This window comes from Peromyscus eremicus, chromosome 4, assembly GCF_949786415.1.
Source record: "Peromyscus eremicus chromosome 4, PerEre_H2_v1, whole genome shotgun sequence".
NCBI lineage: Eukaryota > Metazoa > Chordata > Mammalia > Rodentia > Cricetidae > Peromyscus > Peromyscus eremicus.
The window spans coordinates 78,384,275-78,404,447 of record NC_081419.1 but is presented as its reverse complement, the minus strand read 5'-3'; the positions used below and the strand labels follow the sequence as shown (position 1 = coordinate 78,404,447).

The window sequence follows — 20,173 nt, the reverse complement described above, 5'->3', positions numbered from 1 at the left end:
TAAAAGTTATGAACACACACCCATAAAGTGCTCAGCATTGTGTCTAATACGTAGTAAATGCTCACTGAGCACGGGCTGCCTTCCCGGAATCTTTTCACAGTCTTCTCTACCACTCCTCTGTGTACAGCTGAGGAAATGAAGCAATGTGAGGTTTAGAACCTTGCACAAAGGTCTCGAGGTTCATGAATGTCCATGTTGTTACTTGTACTCAGGCCACCTGGTCCACAGCACTGCGTGCTCTGCTCCAAACATTGCTCTGTGTCCACAGGCATACTAATGCTTCCTAGAAGCTGTGTGTAATCAACCAGAGTATAGAAATACACCTTAGTGTATGTGCTGTGTGACTGCGGGGGCCCTGGAGAAGGGCCCTTGCTGTGGAGCAGGCTGATGCCACCTGAAGACAACAGAGGAGGCAGCAGGGGTGGGGGAAGCCCTTGAGGCCCTTCCCCTGTACTGGGCCCTCCTGGGTAGCAGTAAGTACAAGCAGGGTTTCCAAAGCCAAGTGAGGGTTTTTCCCACGTAGGAGAACACAACTTCAAGCCCACAGAGAAGGCATATGCAGCATATATAGTTAACTGGAATATATATGTGTGTATATATATGTAAGTATATATCCCAAATATACATACACATATACATGTAATATATAAACTACACACACACACACACACACTTGTTTTGTTTTAGGGGACAGCAGGTCTCTCTATAGAATCATGGCTGTCCTAGAACTCACTATGTATACCAGGTGAATGGCCTTGAACTCACAGAGATCCACTTGCCTTTGTCTCCTGAGTGCTGGGATTAAACATATGCACCATCATGCCTAGATTATTTGGGGCATACGTTTTAAAAGATTTATTTATTAAAACTTTTAGGCTTTTTTTTATTATCTTAAGTGCTTTGCCTACATGTATGTATGTGTGCCACATGCATGTATGTATGCCACACGCATGCCTGGTGCTGGCAGAGGTCAGAAGAAGCCATCAGATCCCCTGAGACTGGAGTTATGGATGGTTGTGAGTCGTTATGTGGGTGGGAATCAAACCCAGATCCCCTGGAAGAGCAACCAGTACTCTTAACCCCCAAGCCATCTCTCCAGTTCTGGTGCATTGTTTTAAAAAGAAATCCTTTAGACAGAAAGTTTCAAAAAAGTAGGCTTCTGAGAACCTACAACTGGAGTCCTGTCCTCAGGTTTACATGGCAACTCAGGCATCCCCCACTCAAGCCCTCATTGGGTCACCCTTGGAAGTCCACAACCTGTAGATGTGTTCAGCTTAGAAAGGGCTGGGACCCTAGAGACAACAAAACCTGCCATGGCCCCTAAGGAACAAGCAGCTGGGCCAAACATGGCCAAGATCCTTTATAACAGTGGCACTGTCATCAAAAGAGGTGACGGCTATCACTGACAGAGGACCAGATACCATTGTCCTCCCGGTCTTTTCGCAAAGTGCCTGCTCACTTAGCCCTACTGCTACTTTTCCAGATCAGCAAGGATGTCTCATTTTGTAGAGGAAACTGAGTTTCACAGAGCCTAGCTAGTGTATGCTATGCTAACCAACTCCCCATTGAGGCTAAAGCCCACTTCCTAGCCTCAATGACCCCATAATGCATCTGCCCTGGGGAAAGAAGTATCACATTATACATGGGCCTTCATCTGTCTGAGCACACAGCTCACCGCTCACACTTGTTGGCCAGCACCAGGCCTCTTGCCTGGTCAGTAGGTCCTTGTGCATTTGCGAGCATTTCCTACCCGGTGCTTAGGCAAGAGCGATACCTACCGTTCATTGTTCAGGGTCATTCTTGGGGGGTCCAGGTTGGGGTTTTCCATGGACTCCATCTGTGGACACCTCAGGAAGTAGTAGAGTGTGTGAAGAGCATCAGGGGACCATGTGATGGGCTGTGGTGGCTGGCGGGCCTGGCGAGCAGGGCTGGTGCCTGGGCACAGGGGGTGGCGCCCCTGCATGTGGTGCATGGCTCGAGAGACCAGGTCACCTGGACAGGGAGGGAGGAAAAGGACAGTCTGAGTGCCCAGCCACATTCTCTTAGGGTAGCAGCTCCCTTCACTTGGTATAATTACTGTTTACCCCAGAGTCAACAGGCTGAGGAGGCGGCTGTCACCTAGATGCACAACAGCAATTTGGTTTCCCTTTCGTTTCCAGTCTTGCCTTAACAGCTGAATTACAAACACTTGGCAGAGCGGTCTCCTCCAGAACTTATGCTAATGTGGTTTCCTTTTCAACATCTCCACTCTCTCCACCACCCCAGGGGCCTCCCCTCAGTTCTCTGACCATGGGAACCAGCCAAGCACAGGCTCTGTGAAGTCTTCCCTATGCTGTCATGTGCAAAACCCTGGGACTCTGGATGATAACGACTCCCATCATCCATTGAACACTCAACTATGCACAGAGGATGCAATTCCTTAGAAAGAAAGTCAACTCAATCCTTACAGTGCTAAGGATCTCAAGCATATGGCCACGTTTAAATGAAGGCTCTGAGACTTACCTGCTGAACATCTCCAAATCCCATGTGTTCTGGTCACAGGGAACCTGTAGTAGAGTTTGTGGGCTGTGTCAACTAGCTGATTCCAAAACCCATGAACTTGACTGTGCTATGGGCTGTACCTTGCCTTACTGGAATCTGTGGGGTCATAGGTCCCCATATCCTGTGTTGTGTTTCTGTCTTAGTCTTTTCAACATCCCACCAGCCCCTGACAGGAAATGTCCCATCATTGTGTGAGGCCACAATGCTGAGAAAGGACGGTCTGAAACAACCCCAAGCACCTGCAGGCACCTCTGTTCTGGGACAAGTGGCGCCTTTGTCTTCTCCAGGCCTGAGAACTCAGGGGGTCTCTCCTGCGGGTCAGCCTCCCTGAACTCAGAGTAGTCTCTCACAGATGGCCCTTTCCACAGGAAGCCTTAGGAACCCAGCTAACTCTAGAGTAGCAGCGACAATCAGGTTCTAACTGGGCTTACAAAGTAACTTTAAGTCAGCAGAACCAGTGCATTATTGTATCTGGTCAACCTCCATCACTCAGCTTACAGGTCTCTGGTTCTGCATTTCTCTGTGTCCCCAGAGTACTGCAGGGTCTCCCATACACAAGGTGTTCAGAAATGCCTGATGAGCAACTGAAGAAGTCGTCTTGTGCATGAATTTCGCTTTCAAATACTACAACAGGTAAGTCTTGACTTAGGCATACTGGCTGCCAAATTCTCCCAGTACAGCCACAGTGATGGTGACCAGATTCAAGCAGGGATAAATGAACAGAATTGGAACACCCCACCCAAAAAGAGTCCTCCATGTACTATCCCCAACCAAGGTGGGCACAAAAGACACAAAGAATACCTCCTGATTCATTTCATTCCTCAAATTACAGTTAGCTGCCTGGGGACTCTGGTCAATCCCAGGGCCAAAAGGGCTGGTGACAATGGGACTGTGGACTGCCTTGGTCCAGGGCAGGATTTGGCACCTTTAATTTATAAAAATCCTTTGGTGATTCTAACAATTCAGTCAGGTTTAAAAATCATCACCAAGAAACCTGATCGGAGTCCATACTCCAGAGTCCAATGCTTGTGGCCTCAGACTGAAGGTCAGCCTCTTCTAGTCTGTGTATCCTAAGTAATGATCAGAGCCTCAGCTTCCTCATCTGTGAAATGGAGATGCTAGCACATAATCAGTTTTGAGGAGTCAAAGGAATAATACACGGGAAGCACTTAACCTTTTAGGAATTAAGTACCCATTTATTAAAATTGAGGATAAGAGCAGCATCACGGACATCCTGTTACGACCATTTCTCCATCTTTCCTGAGCCTCCTGAGGTCCTCACAGAACCACTGCTTACACACGCGCACACACACACACACACACACACACACACACACACACACACACTGCCCCATATTTCCCAAGAGCGGAGGAATCTGGTACTGCAATGCCAGATCCCAGCCCTGCCTTGGGGCTCCTGGGTGGCAGAAACCAGCATCAAAAGCAGCAGCAGGGCTGCGCCCCCAGCAGCCGGTACCAGCTAAGTTGGTGGCAGAAAGCCGAAACCTGGGTCCTTTTTCTCTAGGTCTAGATGTCCTAACAGTTGGGGAAACACGGGATGACGAGGAAGAGAGATCTGAGATAGCATCAACGAGATGTTGTGTTGAAACACCATTCCAAAGGCTGGACAAGGGAAAAGTCATTAGCATTAATTATTTTTATTGTTGTTTTATTGTTATTGGTGGAGCACCCTTTGGCAGCACATTTCCAGCCAGAACACAGGCAAGAGACTCAAGGCAGCAAGGGAAGCTACTTCTAGAGTTTCCTTTAAGGGAAAACAGGACACAGGGACTCAGAGGTTTAGAAAAACCATGAAGAAGGAGAGGTAGCCGGCTTCCTCCATTTAAATCCTTGCCAAAGGCAGCTTTTCTCCAAGGCCAAGGGACAGACGCCTGCAGACAACTCAGACAGGACTTGTGGGAAAGCTTAGGCTGTTCCACAACCCAGCAATGGCCAAAGCCACAGCTCGCCTTGGAGCCTCTCCCTGGGTGACTTTTAACTCCTGTCATTTTCTATTTTTTAAGCTTTATGATAGACAAAAAACATAGGCAAAAATCTCATCTAATCTTTAGACCCACCTTGGAAGGGGGTATTTATTTCCAATGTAGAAAAAGAGGAACTAAGCTCCCTTGAGTTCAAGGGTGGGTCACAGCTGCAAACTAGGATGGATGTTAGCAAGGCCTGTAGTTGGGGCCTCACCTCCCCCAGCAGCTCTGGACTGTTGCACCCATACCACACCAAGTGTGGCCTGTGAGCTAGGACAGGCCACTCACTGGTACTGGCTATAAACCTGTTAATAGCTCACAGGTTAACTCTAGAAATGGGGAGTGAATTTTTAAAAAGATACCCACCCATAGGGCCTGGGGATGTAGCTCATTTGATAAAGTGCCTATCTAGCATGCATAAAACTTGGGGTTTGCTCTTCAGTATGGAATAAACAAACCTAGGCATGATAGTACATGCCTATAATCCCATGTAGGAGACAGAAGTAGAAGGATCAGAAGTTCAAGTTCATCAGCTATACCAGAGTTTGAAGCCAGCCTGGGCTACATGAGACCTTGTCTCAGGAAAGAAGAAAAGAAAGAAGGGGGGCGGGGAAGACATCCATAGCAATTTGATGTAATTTTGTGTTTATCTAAGAATAAATTTTAAAAATCCGGCTTTCATTTTACATGTCTTATTTTATTTTTCTAGATACCCATTTTTAGTGTATTTTGCACAGTTTCCATGTGTAATTGAGTGCAGAGATATCTGTGGTCCCTTGGCACAGCTTGTCCATGAAGCCTTGAGGTAGCTGGGCCGGGCTCTTGCACAGGTGGACAGACGCTTGGTGCTTTTGGAACATCCCTGTATTGTACTTGAGAATCAACTGATCCCAGGCTCAGTGAAACCTTGGTCTCATGCCCAGAAACACCCACCAGGCATGGGAAAACAAGCCCTCACCCCTTACTAACCATGAAAGACTTGATTAGGGGTGCTAGGTTTCACGCTGGTCGGTCCAACCCTCATTATGAGCCATCAAATAAAAACAGCAGGCGAGAGTCTGGAACACAGCACTGTCTTCAAAATAAGCCCTCAAACATCTGGCCACCCTTAAAAGAACTGCTTTGCTTTCTGCTCATTCCTTCTCTTTAAAATTTTCGTGGGTTTAGAGGGACAGAGAAAAACCTAAGGATCAGAGCTCTCCATGCGGCTAGACTTATAAAAATGAATCTTCCTAACTTAGCAGGCGGGCTGGTCCTTGCTAGGCACAGAGAGTTAATGCATGGAAAGTCTAGGGTGAAAGTCCATAGCGCTCAGTGCCAAGTATCACTAGCCTCATTAAGGTCTTTAGTCTCTGAAACAAAAATTAAAATATCTGCCTCCACCTTTGTCCCCTCCCCTGCAGAGTAGGTTTCAGAGGGAGGGACCGGGCCATGTGGCGTGTGACACAGCCTGTTCTGCTGTCTCTCAGAAGATGCTCTGGAGATGTCTTTTCTCAGTGTCCTAAGGAGTGGCCAGGCCAGGCCAGGCGAGACCAAGCCCAGGAGAGTTTCAGGAGCCAAACTGGGTGGGACAGACCTCACCCCTTCTAATTGAATGTAGATTCTCACTCATGTCCTCACACACACACCACCAGGAGCTGTGTTGGGGAAAGTTCTGTGCACTGGGAAAAGCAGTAGGTAGAAGTAAGAAACCCCGTCCTTGTGACACTAAACTCCAGTTGGAATGGAAAACTCCATTATTTGTGGGTAAATATCTAAGTTTCAAGTGGTGGCTAGTGCTTTGAATAAAACAGAAGCCACAGATGAGACTTGGAGGAAGGACGCAGGGGCTTCAGGAGGCCTATCTGACTCAGTGCCAGAACCCAGTCACTGAGTCCTTTTGAACTCGCTCCCCCAGGCCCCGCACTTACTCAGCTCTGAGATGCTGCCCACACATGTGGCCAGGAGAGACTGCTCCAGTGTCCGCAGCTCCAGCTGAGCATAGGCATCAGCTCGCTCATCGTGGCCCAGGGAACCACTGTTGTAGGGGCTGAAGTAGGCAGGCAGGGAGAGGACACCTGTGGGGGAAAGAAGATGCAGAGGTCACCGGGAGCAAAGGGAAACTCTGCAGACCGTACCACAGCTACTGTGTCCTACTCCTCTGTCCTGACAGAACAGAGTCAGAGGACAAGCCTCCCCCCCACCCCTGTCAGCCTTGGGAATGTGGGTCTTTCCTCTGCCTAGTGCCCCAGGGGTCAGGAGAGAGGAGTGGACCTCTTCTGCTGGGGTTTTACTCATACGGAGCTAGAATTTGGAATTTCCAAGGAACTAGGCTATAGGCTCAGGGGTCCTTCATTGAATGTTTAAAACAAGCTTGATTGGGCCAGAGTGCTCCTTTCAGGTTCGGGGATGGCATAAAAACCTGGCTTTGCACTTAGGCGTGGTCAGTTCTGATGATCACAGTCCTGTTCCTTCAAAGGCCAGCTGCCTGCAGCGTGCTTTCACTTTTCTCCTCAGCACATTTCTCCTTTAAGCCCAGAAGGCCAGGAGTCACCACCGGAGAGAGATGCTGCCCTCCCTACTGTGTGAAGGGGAATGTCCCAGCCCCTGGCCAAGTCCAATTAGTGTTTCTCATTAGCACTTCAACAACAGGGAAGAGAGATTCAGAATCCATCCCAGGGGATGCCAGCTTGTAAATCTCTCCAGCTCACTGTGTGGCTTCTTAGCATGCACCAGAAATGTAGAACCTGTAGCACGGAGATGCTCCCTGCACTCAGAGCCTAGGGCAGGAATTCCCAAGTCCTGGGATCCATTGTTTCTCCGATGGACTGTTTAAACTGCTGCCTAGTATTTGCTTATGTATTGCTTAAAAAAAATAAAAAACAGAACAAAACTTAGAAATCGAACCTGTCACTTTGGGGGTGAAATCTAACATTTCTTGAGAAAACTAGAGAGTCCTTGGAATGTGGGCAAGACTGAGTTCGAGTCCCCTCTGGCACGCAGGGATGTGACAAGGATATGCAGCAGCAGGGAGCAGTTAGGCTAGGCCTCTGCAGCTCATAAACACTATACTGATACGTGATTAGCCACGTGATCTTGGGCAGGCTACCTAGAGACAATGGTGGGAGAACATAACTAACTAACTAACTAACTAACTAACTAACTAACTAACTAACTAACTAACGTTCGCAGGTAGGGTTCAGATCCAGGTGAGATGGTCCCAGAATGTGTACACTTGAGCCCCTAGGTGTCCAGAATTCAGTGAACACACCACCAAGGCTCACGCTGCCCGTTCAGTGGCTCATGTGTGTGAGAACACAGCTGTGTAATGCTAGGTCCTTTCTCTCACACATGTCCCCCCTCCGTCCTCCCCCCACCCCCCCACCCCCCAGGACATTTCTCTCTTGTGGGACAAAGGCACACGGGCGGTCTTCCTCTGGCCTGGACCCTCCCTGGCTGTGTCTCTCTGGATCATCCTGCAGGTGCAGTGACAGTTCTGTTTATCCATCCTCCTTGGTACCAGGGTGGCTGAGGCTAGCCCCTCTCGGCCTCCCCTTACCCCCATCACAGCTAGTATTGGCTCCACAAGGCCTGAACCAAAGCACTCCCTTAAATATTTATTTCCACAGGAGGAGAAAGAGCATGTGGCTGGGTCACTCTTAATCTCCTATTCCCTAAAGCAGAAATTCTAACAGCTGAGTCAAACACACTAGGAAGAGTTGGCTCTTGGCATTAAAATGAGTTAAACAAAAGAAGAGAAAGCCATTCAAGTGTGAGCCACAGCCCCAACAGCCGGGGTGGGGGTGGGGTTCCTGTGGCAGCCCTGGTGCAGTCCAGCACCTCCTCCTTTCTCCCTCTTCATTGACAGAAACAACACTCGGGACATGTGGATCCCATTTGCAGTGCTTAAGGCAAGGGCATAGGAAATTCAGCTGACTTGTCAAAGGATTCCCAGGGAGAACTGGTATGTCACTAGATCTGGTGACAGGAGCAGGCAACGCCGTTAGTAATTTCCTATTTTGTCATTTGTCAGCCATCCAAAGGGGCTTTCACTTAACGCTGTGGTAAAAATAATTATGAACCTGTTATTAATCAGAATCACAGCTTTTAAAGACTATTCCCTATCTATTTTATAACTTATTCTTCTAGCAGGGAAAACAATGCAGTCAGGATTAAAGCTGACATGAAAATGTTTTTGTGTGTATGGAGAACACATGTGCAGGATATATGTGGTGCATGTACACATGTCCAAGGACACAGGCCCGAGTGTCCTTGCACACTCGGGGGTCAGAGGAAGCCATCCAAGTGCCCTGTTCTATCACTCTCTACATTATTCCCCTGAGACATGGTTTCTCACCCAACCTGGAGTTACTCTGGTAACCAGAGTCCCAGGGACCCTCTTGGGCGACAGGTACATTTGCAGCCACATCCAGTTTAGTAAGGTTCTAAGGTTTCAAACACAGGTCCTCATGCTTGTACAGCAAGGACTGCGACCCACGGAGCCATCTCTCTAGCTCCTACCACAGCTGACTTACTGAGTTCTCTGCGTCAGGCACTGTGAGAGCCGCTCACACATTAGTTCACTTAGTCCCTCAGACTCCATGAGGTGCTGTGCTCACCCTTCTTACAGGTGGAAAAATGCAGGCAGGACAATGGTTAGAGAGGTCACCAGAAACTGAAAATGGGCCTACTAGAACTTGAAACTCATCACGGAAGAGATTCTTAGCTGCTGAAATTAAATAGGATTTTAATTTTTGTCACCTTCTCCATTTACAGCAGTGGTTCTCAACCTTCCTAATGCTGTGACACTTTAATATAATTCTTTATTATTATTATTTGGGGGGGGCGTTCAAGACAGGGTTTCTCTGTGTAAACGGCCCTGGCTGTCCTGGAACTCACTCTGTAGACCAGGCTGGCCTCAAACTTACAGAGATCTGCCTGCCTCTGCCTCCTAAGTGCTGGGTTTAAAGGTGTGCACCCCCACTATCGGGCCACAAAATTATTTTTGTTGCTACTTCATAATTTTGCTGCTGTTATGAATCATAGTGTAAATAATTGTGTTTTCTGATGCTCTTAGGTGAACCCTGTGGAAGGGTCACGACCCACAGGTTGAGAACTGCTGATTTAGGGTCTCTGTGGGTCTGACATTTCATTCTCTCCCCGCCCACCGTGTGTGTGTGTGTGTGTGTGTGTGTGTGTGTGTGTGTGTGTGGTGTGTGTGTGTGTAATGTGCACAGCATGTGTGTGGCACTCAGAGAACAACCTTGGATATCAGTTCTCAAGCTCTTCCACCCATTCCGTCTAAGTCAGGGTCTCTCTTTGGACTGAACTTGGCCCTGCAGGCCAGGTGGATGGCCCAAGCTCCCAGGGCTCTGCCTGGCTCTGCTTCCTCTCTTGCCATCACAGAGCTCATAAGCCCACACAGAGCCATGCTCTTCTACCAGTCAGGTTTTCTCATGGCTGCCCGATCCTTGACTCTGGGAACACCTGGTTTCCCAAGGCTGCAGCCCCCTGTTCCTTCCCTACCCTTTCCTCTCTGCAGTACCGCATCCACTCAGTTGCTGAACAAGAGACATCTGAGTCGCCCTTCTCCAGTCTCTCCTCCTCCCGTGCCACCAACTGGCCACCAGACCTTAGTGCTTTTACCACCTCCATATTTCAAAACTGGCCACTACCGCTGCTCCTCACCCTGCCTCCCTGTTCTCAGTCTGTAACTCTCCCACGCCTCCTCGCTGCACGTATGAAGAAATCCGAGTGCCTTTGTCCAGGGAAGACTAGATGCTATCTTTCCTTCCTCCTCTGAAACACAGGCTGAGTAGTAATTCTGCTAGTAAAGTGGCAAAGCTCGCAGCATGTCCCCCAGGCCGTCAGCAGTCGGGCAGCCCAGCACACCAGTCTGTTACTTCTCTAGGCTATGTTCCAGGGCTGTTCTCTCAGCTGACTCCAGGTCCTAGGGAGGCGTGGGGACAACCCATTTTCTTCCCAGGTGATTCCTCTCTAGTGCCCAGAGAGGGTGGTGCTGAGGTAGGTGGGAAACTCCACCCTGAAGCCTGGGAACCCGCCTTCTCACAAGTGGGCGACACCCAGGAATTAACCCTGGTTTCTGCTTGCAGAGGCGCAGTATCTCCCAGGCACACGCCATACCAGGAGCTCAAGGGCAGCACACCATGCTGACAAACCAGAATTTTAGTTCAAATGAAAAGAAGATGGCTTCCACCGCTTCTCTGAAATGCAGGACCGATCGGAAGACACCTCAAGTCCTCTCTAGCACTTGAGTGGACCCTCAAGCCCTTCCGTATTTAACTGCTAAGTGGTCAGCAGCAGCAATAAACAGAACGGGTGATTGCTGATTCCTCTGTTCGTTTCACAGGCATAAGAGCACTTGTGTGTGTGCATGTGTGTGTGCATGGGCACGTGTGTGTAAATATCCCTCCACCTCCTGCCCTGACGACGATATTAATGTAAACATGTCTTTTTTGTGTGCGGCTGAATGTAGTTCAGATTTTTCTGATACTTCATCCCAAAGCCAGCCAGGCCGTGACATAACTGCCCTTCAGACTCAACAACCCACTACCAGCATTCTCCCTAGCCTTGCCAGTGACTCCCACGGAGTCAGCCTCTTGTAGGCCTGTGACTGCAGAACCCTTTCCCTCCTCAGTTCAGCATGTACCCAGACAGCAGGGACCACCACCTACCCCACATCCTTCAAATGAAGATCAGGTGCATAGAGTTTCTCTCTGACTGCTCTTGTGAGGAGACAGGAGGAGCTGGGAGTCGGGTGAGTTCTGTCTGTAAGCTTCCGAAAACACAATCTGTACTGCCCCACGGAATGGTTTCCAATAGCCCGCACGGTCCCACTCCCTTCCTCCCTTAAAAAGTGTTTCCAGTCTCTGCTTTGGTTTTTGGCATTGTGGTGGGGGTGGGGTAAGGAGTTGATGGGGTTTTTTGAGACAGGTTCTCATGTACTCAAGGCTGGCTGCAAACTCCCTATGTGGCTGAAGATGACTTTGAACTCCTGCCTCTATGTCGAAGTGCTGGGATTATAAGCTCATGCCATCATGTTCAGCTTGAGATGAAATTTTATATATTGAATGCTTAACACCCTATTGTTGTGTATTAGTCATCTTAGGACAAAGTATTAAGAAGCAAAGGCAGGGATATTCTTCAAAGGGATTCAAATGGGGCACAAGACAGTGGATCCTAAAAAAAGCCTTATTCGAATGGTATTTATCCTGACAGTCTAAGCTCAGATGCGAGGGCATGGGTGCTGCGGCAGAGGGAAGAGGAACAAAACCAGAAGGGTGAGCTGAAGCGTCGATTGAGTATGCCTGGTAAACTGTCAATCATTCACGTGAAACTGACTCATCGAGTAACCAAATGCACAGCTAATTCCTGGGCCAATCTATCACACGGAGATCTGTGACAACCAGGGGTTCAAATGAGGACAATATTCTGAGACAAGGAAAGAGAAGTGTTTGTGTGCGCACACATGGAACAGGATATCTAAACGGAGTCTGAGACCCAAAAGCTGACCCTAAGTGAACAACATGGAAGCAGGCTTGTGCCTGTTCTATACTCTATGCCAGAAGTGGGCAAACAAGCCTTCAAGTGCTCACAGAGATCTACCAGTAGCTGCTACTGCAGTGCCCATTCTTCCGGGGAACATGGGTTTACATGGGCTGGGTCATTTGCCTTGTTAGAAAACGGCAGAGTGGGGTGGGAATGCAGCAGCAGCCACACTGTCTCTCGGACAGGACTGAGGTTCAGACTCCAAGGGGAGGTGCACAGGACTGGGGACACACTCTTCCACCAGCACAGCGATTTCCCCATCTCTCCCATACTCCCATTCTTCTCCTCCTCAGTACTGGCGACTGAACCACCTAAACGACAGGCAAGTGCTTGACCACTGACCTATGTCCCTGGCGCTCATCTTACTTTTTGGGAGAGGGTCTCACTAACTTGCCTAGGCTGGCCTTGAACTTGTGATTCTCCTGCCTCAGCCTCCAAAGGAGCTGGAATTATGGGCTCATGCCACCAGGCATAGCTCATATCTTTTTTAAAAATTGTATTACATTTATTTATTTTTGTGTGTGTATGAATATGTGGGGGGGGTGGGACTGAAGCCCCCCTCCCCACACACACACGTGTGCACACAGAGGTCAGAAGACAACTTGTGGGTTCTCTCCTTCAGGGATGAAGCTCCAGGGTGTGCAAGCTGTCAGCCTTGGAGGCAAGAGCTCTTACCCACCAAGCCACTTCACTCCTCCCCGATTTCTCTTTTAAGGGCAGGAAATTAAAACCAAATAATAATCACCTTCTGGTTTATACCTCGCTCTAGCTAAATTACCTTCCTGTGAGGTTTTTTTGGTGGGGCAGGAGCCCAGCACTAAGCTATAAATAAGAACTTACAGTTACAACAGCCCAAGCGGCCTAGGAGCAAGATCAAAGGCTGGCGAAGTAAGACGCAGAGGTATTAGACCCCCCACCCCTGTTCTCCTGAGAAAGGGGGTCGTCAAAAGCCAGCCTCCCCCGGCTGGGGCTGGAGGCCCTGACAGTCTATTCTCTCCTGTTATACTGGTGATATGGCTGCTCCTTTCTCCCTCAGCTTCTCAGGGAAGTCCTAGACAGGACAAGGGTCTGGAGAGGTGGAAAGGGCTAACAGAACATTAGACTGCCCCCCGCCCCCAAACAGTGCTTGTGACTCAGAGTCCCCTGGGAGCATTCTGACACTTCAACCATTCCAGTAGACATCCTTTTGGTCCCAGACGACACACTGGGTACTCATGAGGAAACCAGCCAGCAGAGACCGGGGCATGCTGCTCAAGTTGTCTAAAGCACAAAGTCAGTTCAAATACAACCACTTCACTGATGCTGGATTCTCTGCATGAGAGTAAGAGGAAGTTGCCTAAGCACGTAGACTGATTCAGAAAATTAAACTGACAGGTGAACTGTGGGAAAACCAGCAAGAATCACAGCATGGTAGCTGGGGGCAGAAAACCAACCTGAGAATTACTGAGCTGCTTCTGTGGAAAAGGCTCTGTATTACTCTGAATGCTTTTTAAGAGACTCTAGGTGGCCTCGCTCCAAGGGACTGAGTAACACAGCAAGAACCTGAGTGACCCCGGAAGCATGAGGCTTAGAATGACCTCCTCTTAAAAGGGAACACCCACCCCATGACCGTGGTACTTTACCACACTGTGTTCTTGACCCACAGAAGGAAAGCACACTAATTTCTGTGAGTGACTTTTGTAAACAACACATTCAAAAGTCACATGCAGGAAGCTGGGTGTGGTGCACACACCTGTCATCTCTGAGCTTCAGTGGCAGAGGCAGAAGGATGGGGGTTTCGGGCTAGCCTCTGTTTCATAATGAGTCCAGGCCAGTGGGGGCAACTTATTATCTCAAAACAGAAAATAAGCCAACAAAAATCAAAAGGCGCACACGGGAATCTCTGTGAGTTTGAGGTCTACATAGTGAGTTCTAAGCCAGCCAGGGATACCAAGTGAGAGCCTGTCTAACACCAAACCAAACCAAAACACCCAAATGTGGTAAGCCAAGTGCTTGAAATATTGTCTAACAAATTTTGGACAACCACACATTTGTTAAAATAGTTATAGGAATATATAAACATATTAATAAGGAGTGTGCACTATATATTATTCTCATGTTGATCAATGATTTTTGTACAACAGGATGAAAATGGAATCTGTCTGAACTGTAGAACCGGATATCTACGTATATCATTTGTAACAAGAAATTCAAAGTTGATTCCTTAAGAATTTTTCTGTTTTGTTTTTCAAGACAGGTTTTCTCAGTGTAGGCCTGGCTGTCCTGGAACTTGCTCTGTAGACCAGTCTGGCCTCGAACTCAGAAATTCACCTGCCTTTGCCTCCTGAGTGCTGGGATTAAAGGTGTGTGACACTAATGCTCAGTGATTCCTTAAGATTTTATAACAATAAAGTGTTTACAATCAGGACTGTTCAAAGACATACTTAAATAAGAATTTACATGCAGAACAAATTTTTATGTTGTTACCATATTTAAAATTTAAAAAAATTTTAATTATAAGTATGTGTGGGTATGTGCATTTGAGTATGGGTACCCCTGGAGGCCTGAAGAAGGTATTTAATCCCCTGGATGCTGAGAACTAAACCCAGGTCCTCTGCAAGCGCTCTTCAGCATGGAGTCATCTCTCTGGGTCCTATTGTTATATTGCTGACACTTGCTGGACACTGGAGAAATAATAGTTCATAACACAAATTGCGTCCCTACTTTCATGGAGGCGTTATTCTTTAGTGGCTAAGAAATCAACCTGCTTTTCATATTCCTTGAGAACACAGGTTTCAACTCCTTTTTCCACCTTGCTAATTTCAGCAATTCTGGGTAGAAGGGTTCTTTTTCTTAGCTTCTTGAAATAGGACTACTTGATACATGCACCGATGACACATTTACATGAACAGAATGATGGGGGCGCATCTCACTCTATGTGAAAATTTGTACTGAAGGCAAAGAAGATTTCTTTCTCAGGAAAAAGGTGAAACCAGCAGCGACTCCCCCCCCCCACACACACACACTTTCATAGTTGGCTGTAAAGAGTCTAGAATGGAAGTCATTTCACATTATAGCTGGTTCTTTTTGCATAGCAGAATTTTAGATGTTTCCCCTGTTGTTCAAGGTGTTGTTAGACAAACGCAGTATCAGCACAACCATTGCAGGTTTGCATAGGGGAGAAGCAGTCACGGGGAAGCCTGTGCCTCCCCTCTTTGGAAGAAGGTCAAGGGGAGTCAACTGCATGTCACTCAGCTGGAAGGGAGATTCACCTGTATGCCTCATCCTTAGCCTCTGCCTGCTGCTGAGATGCTGCCACCTCCAGGAAGCCCTCCTTAACTACCACACCTGAGTACTTTGGCTCAGAGCTTGTTTCCTACCTGGCCTACTGTGACCCTGAACTGGTGTGTCTTTCACAGCCATACAGTGGCTGGCCCTCCTCTGTGGCCTGTGCAAGTTGCAGGGCACTGGGATATGAACACAACAAGATCTGGAACAATTCTCACACCATACAGCCAGGCCTGCAATTGGGGCAAAGGACCCTGGCCACGGCCCTACACGGTCTGCAGGCAGGCAGACAGACAGACGTCCCACACCCTTGCAGAAAGTCAGTCCTGCACCCTGGGAGGGGAGTGGTGCTGTCAGACCTAAGAGGGGGGTGGGTGAGGAAGAGAAGGATGAAAGGTGCTGAGCACTGAGAACAAGTACAAATCATTCACTCCTTGGGGAGTGAGAAAGGGCGATTATCACAAGGTCCAGGGCAGACGGCCAAGGTAGTTATTAATAGAACATGAACGCGTTAGTCAGAGATGTCGTACACTGGAGTCCTGCTTAGAAAACACACCTGCTGCAGGCAGCCTTGCTTCCACTTCCAGAGGAGTTTGATCACTAAACTCCCAGAGAATTTAGAAGCATGAATCACAGAGGTAAGGGTTCTGAGGCCAGCCTGGCCACTTACTAGCTGTTCCAACTCTCAAGTGGTTCCTTCACCTTTCTGAACCTCAATCTGTTCATCAGTACAGGAAGCCTAAGAATAGCTCCTGAGTTATCAGATTCTTGAGGACTGAAAGAGGTTGAATAGCTAAGCACATAGTGAAAAGTCTAACATGCAGTGTTTAGTAAGTAGGAATGTTTTTTATGAATGACTTCAATACTTTCAAAGGTCATGAGATTAACACCATTGGGAGGAAGAGCCCAAAGCCACACTATTCTGTTATTTTTTAGGACCACGACAATTTTTATTCATAAATAATCATGTTCTATGCATCACAATCGGGTCATTTATTTTACATTTGTTCATTCGTGTACTCAAAATTGTTGGTGATCATCTGCCCTGGCAGATACAGTTGTGTTCTGGGAACAGACAGAAAGGTAAAGAAGGCAGGTCCTTTGCCCTCGGGAGCATGCATCCTAGTGAAGAAGTGCAGACAGTATCCCTGCCAAGTCAGCATGGTGCCCAGAGGCCTGCAGTAGAGTCCCCACAGGCAGCAAACAAGCTCTGAGCCAAAGTACTCAGTGTGGTGGTTAAGGAAGGCTTCCTGGAGGTGGCAACATCTCAGCTGCTATGGGGGAAGAATCAGATCTTGCTGACCAGTTGGTTGTGGGATCCCTTATCTCTGCCTTCCAAGGCTGAGATTACAGGTGGGGCTGCCATGCTCACCTGGCATTTCCATGAGTTCTGAGGATCTGAACTCTGGTCCTCATGCCTGCAAGGCAGATGCCTTCACAGCTGAGCCTTCTCCCCAGCCCTCAGTTTCCTTTTTGAGACAGGTTCCAGCTTAAGAATCCCAGGCTGGCCTAGAACATTCAGCCCTCCTTCCTCTTCCTCTCAAGTGCTAGGATTACTGGTGTGTGGTACCACATCTGGCTCATTTCAGTCTCCTCCATGTATTTCATGGATGGCTAGGCCGTCTCTTCTTGGCTATGCATAGTATTTCATCTGACTAGATGTGCCATAATTTGTTTACTCATTCACTCACTTCACTGCTTTCATGTTTCAGCAACTGTGGAGAAAGTGTCTACAAACATCCGTGCGCAGATTTCTGTGTGGGCAGAAGTTTTCAATTCCTTTGGAGAGATACCAAGGAGTGTAATCACTGATCTGTCTGCTGAGCATATATTTAGTTTTGTAAGGGAATTCTCACTGTACCACTGCGCACGTGCACAGCAGCTCCGGAGTTGCCCACAGCATTTGGTGGTGTCGGATCTCACTGTACCACTGCGCACGCGCACAGCAGCTCCTGGAGCTGCCCACAGCATTTGGTGGTGTTGGGTCTCACTGTACCACTGCGCACTCCCACAGCAGCTCCTGGAGTTGCCCACAGCATTTGGTGGTGTCAGGTCTCACTGTACCACTGCGCACTCCCACAGCAGCTCCTGGAGCTGCCCACAGCATTTGGTGGTGTCGGGTCTCACTGTACCACTGTGCATGCGCACAGCAGCTCCTGGAGCTGCCCACAGCATTTGGTGGTGTCGGGACCCTGGATTTCAGCCACTCCAACAGGTGTAAAGCAGTATCTCATTGCTGCTGAGTTGCATTTCTCCATAGTTGATATGCAGCATCTTGGAGTACATTTACTTGCCACCACAGATCTTCGTGGCTAAAGTATCTGATAAAGTCTTTGGTCCACTTTAATTGATTTTTTTGGGGGGTACTGGAGACTGAACCCAGGGCACATGCCATGCAACCACTCTACCACTGAGCCACAGCCCCAAGTCCTGGCCCATTTAAAAATTAGGCTCTTGATTTCTTACTATTGAGTGTGAAGGTTTCTCTCTCTGTTTTAGATAACAATCTTTTATCTGATGTGCCATTTGCAAAATTTTCTCCTTGTTTGTGGTTTTTTCATTCTCCTGAAGGTGTAACTTACAGAGCAGTTTTTGTTGTTATTTTGAGACAGGTAAGCTCAGGCTGATCTCAAACTCACCAGGGAGCCAAGGCTGGCCTTGAATTCCTGATTCCCCCGCCTCCACTTCTCCTGTTAGGATTATAGATGTGTGCTAATGGTAGAAGACTGACAGAAGTTTTGAAACACATTGTGTGTGGTCTATGTGTATATTCATACGTGTGTGTGTGTGTGTGTGTGTGTGTGTGTGTGTGCACATGTGCATGTACAGACCAGAAGTCAGTATCAAGTCTTCATTTTCTCTCTACCTTATTTTATTTTATTTTATTTTATTTTGAGACAGGGTCTCTTGGTGGACCAGGAGTTTGTTGGTTAGGCTGGTGGCCAATGACTCCTCCCGTCTCTGTGTCCTAAGCGCCGGGTTACTACTAATGCTGGAGTCTGACTTGTGGGCTGTGGAGCCAACTCAGGTCCTCAGGCTTGTACGACAACCACCTCACTGACTCATCCTCTTCCTGGCCCTCACAAGTTTTGAATTTTAATGCATCCAGCTTACTTTTCTTTCACATGGATCATATCTGAAAACTTACCACCCCAAATCCAAGGTCATCTTGGTTTTTTCCCCGTTATTTTCAAGAACTCCTACCCTTTTGTATTTCACACGCTGGACTATGATGACTTGCTCCCTCACAGGGATACTTAGGGCTGGAGGTCAGCCTGGGTTCTTCAAGGAGGTCCTGGGGTTTCAGCTGTCCTGGCTCCTAGTCCTGGCCATGCACACAGGCCTGCACTCAAGGAGTCCCGTCCTTATGGGAAAGCCAGGACTTGAATGCTCTGCACACACACCCTGCATGGGAAGGCTCATTCTGGGGGAAAGAGAGCCTGGAGGCAGCCCTCTTGGAAGGAAGGGCAAGCCTTCCCCGGAGAGAGCCTTTGTCCTGCTGTCCCGGCACAGCGGCATTCTGGTCTGACTACAGAGTGAGAGGGATCACGGATCCTCCAGCTGCAGCTTTGGGCTCCGGCCCGAAGCCCCTTGCTGTCAGTTTTACAAGCTCCTATTTGCAGCCTCGCATTAGGCTCATTAAAAAGCTGCTCCCTGTGGGGTCATAAATGCACATGGATGAGCGGAGAGTGAACTTGTGAGGCTGCCTATGATCTGCCCACCAACACTGAAGAGGACCGAATGGAAACAGTGAATCAGTGAATCAGGCCTCCTGGCTGGAGCAGGGCTGGCAACTTGCCAAAGCACAGGCAGCCGGCAAGCCCTTCACACAGCTTGCGGTGGCTTCCCTGCCTTTGAATGGGACAACCTGCGGAAGGAACTCAGCTGTATATGTCTTTGCGGAGTGTGGTCCCCCAGGCAAAGAGATGCCACCTTCATCAGGTCAGCTGTACCTGCTGGCAAATGGCAATCATGATTGATCATGATTGGGCCTGTGGCCTGTTGACACTCCCTCACAGAAGGAGGGAGTGAGGAGGGTCACTGGCCCCTTACCTGAGTATCCAACCACTCCTCCCAGTCAATTGTATGCGATTCTGCCCTAACTGTGTGACCTCAGGTCTTGGGGAGGGGCTAGAGTATACAGGCTGGGGAAGACTAAGGGGGGTGGGGCTCCATCTCTGCAGCCACCGGGGAGCCATCATCTATGGTGGGTGAAGGCTTTCCAGCCCAGCTGTCCTGCGGTCACTCACTGTGATGCTCGCAATGATATGTCCCCCATAGTCTCAGGTATTTGCACAACTGTTCCCCAGCTGGTGGTGCTGTTGGGGTAGATTTAGGAGGTGTGGCCTTGCAGGAGGAAGTATGTCACTGGGGACTGGCTTTGAGTGTTTAAGAGACTTGGGCCATTCTCTCAACTTGGTTCACTCTCTCAGCTTCCTGCCCTGTGGTTTAAGATGTGAGCTATCAGCTCCTTCTCTAGTTCCCAGGACTGCCTGCTGCTTCCATCCCACCACGACTCATCCGCATCTCTCTGGAACTGTGATCCCAAATAAAACCTTTCTTCTGTAAGCTGCCTTGGTCATGGTGTTTTCATCGCAGCAATAGAAAAGTAACCAATTCAGTCATGCCCCTTCCAGTACCCCTCCCCCATGCTCTGTAAGTCAGCCTAATAAATGCAATGATTCCCAGGGTGAACTACTGGGGAACTGTACTTTGGCTTGTTGTTGGGGCCTTCTTGTGGAATATTAGTTTAAGATGTGTTACATTTGTTTATGCTGTGGAACATTTGTTTAATGATGCAAAGATGTGCTGCGTTCTTTTATGTTGCGTTT

General features: G+C 48.4%; 1 protein-coding gene across 1 annotated transcript in view; it reads right to left on the bottom strand.

Moving 5' to 3' along the window:
• The window catches only part of Abtb2 (ankyrin repeat and BTB domain containing 2), a 165,660-nt gene that overhangs the window by 36,313 nt on the left and 109,174 nt on the right, over positions 1-20,173 (bottom strand). The window contains exons 2-3 of the mRNA XM_059261018.1: positions 6,437-6,583; positions 1,779-1,992 (exon numbers count right to left, since the gene is read on the bottom strand). Of these exons, the coding sequence (XP_059117001.1) occupies positions 1,779-1,992; positions 6,437-6,583 (361 nt within the window). The remainder of the gene's footprint in view (positions 1-1,778; positions 1,993-6,436; positions 6,584-20,173) is intronic.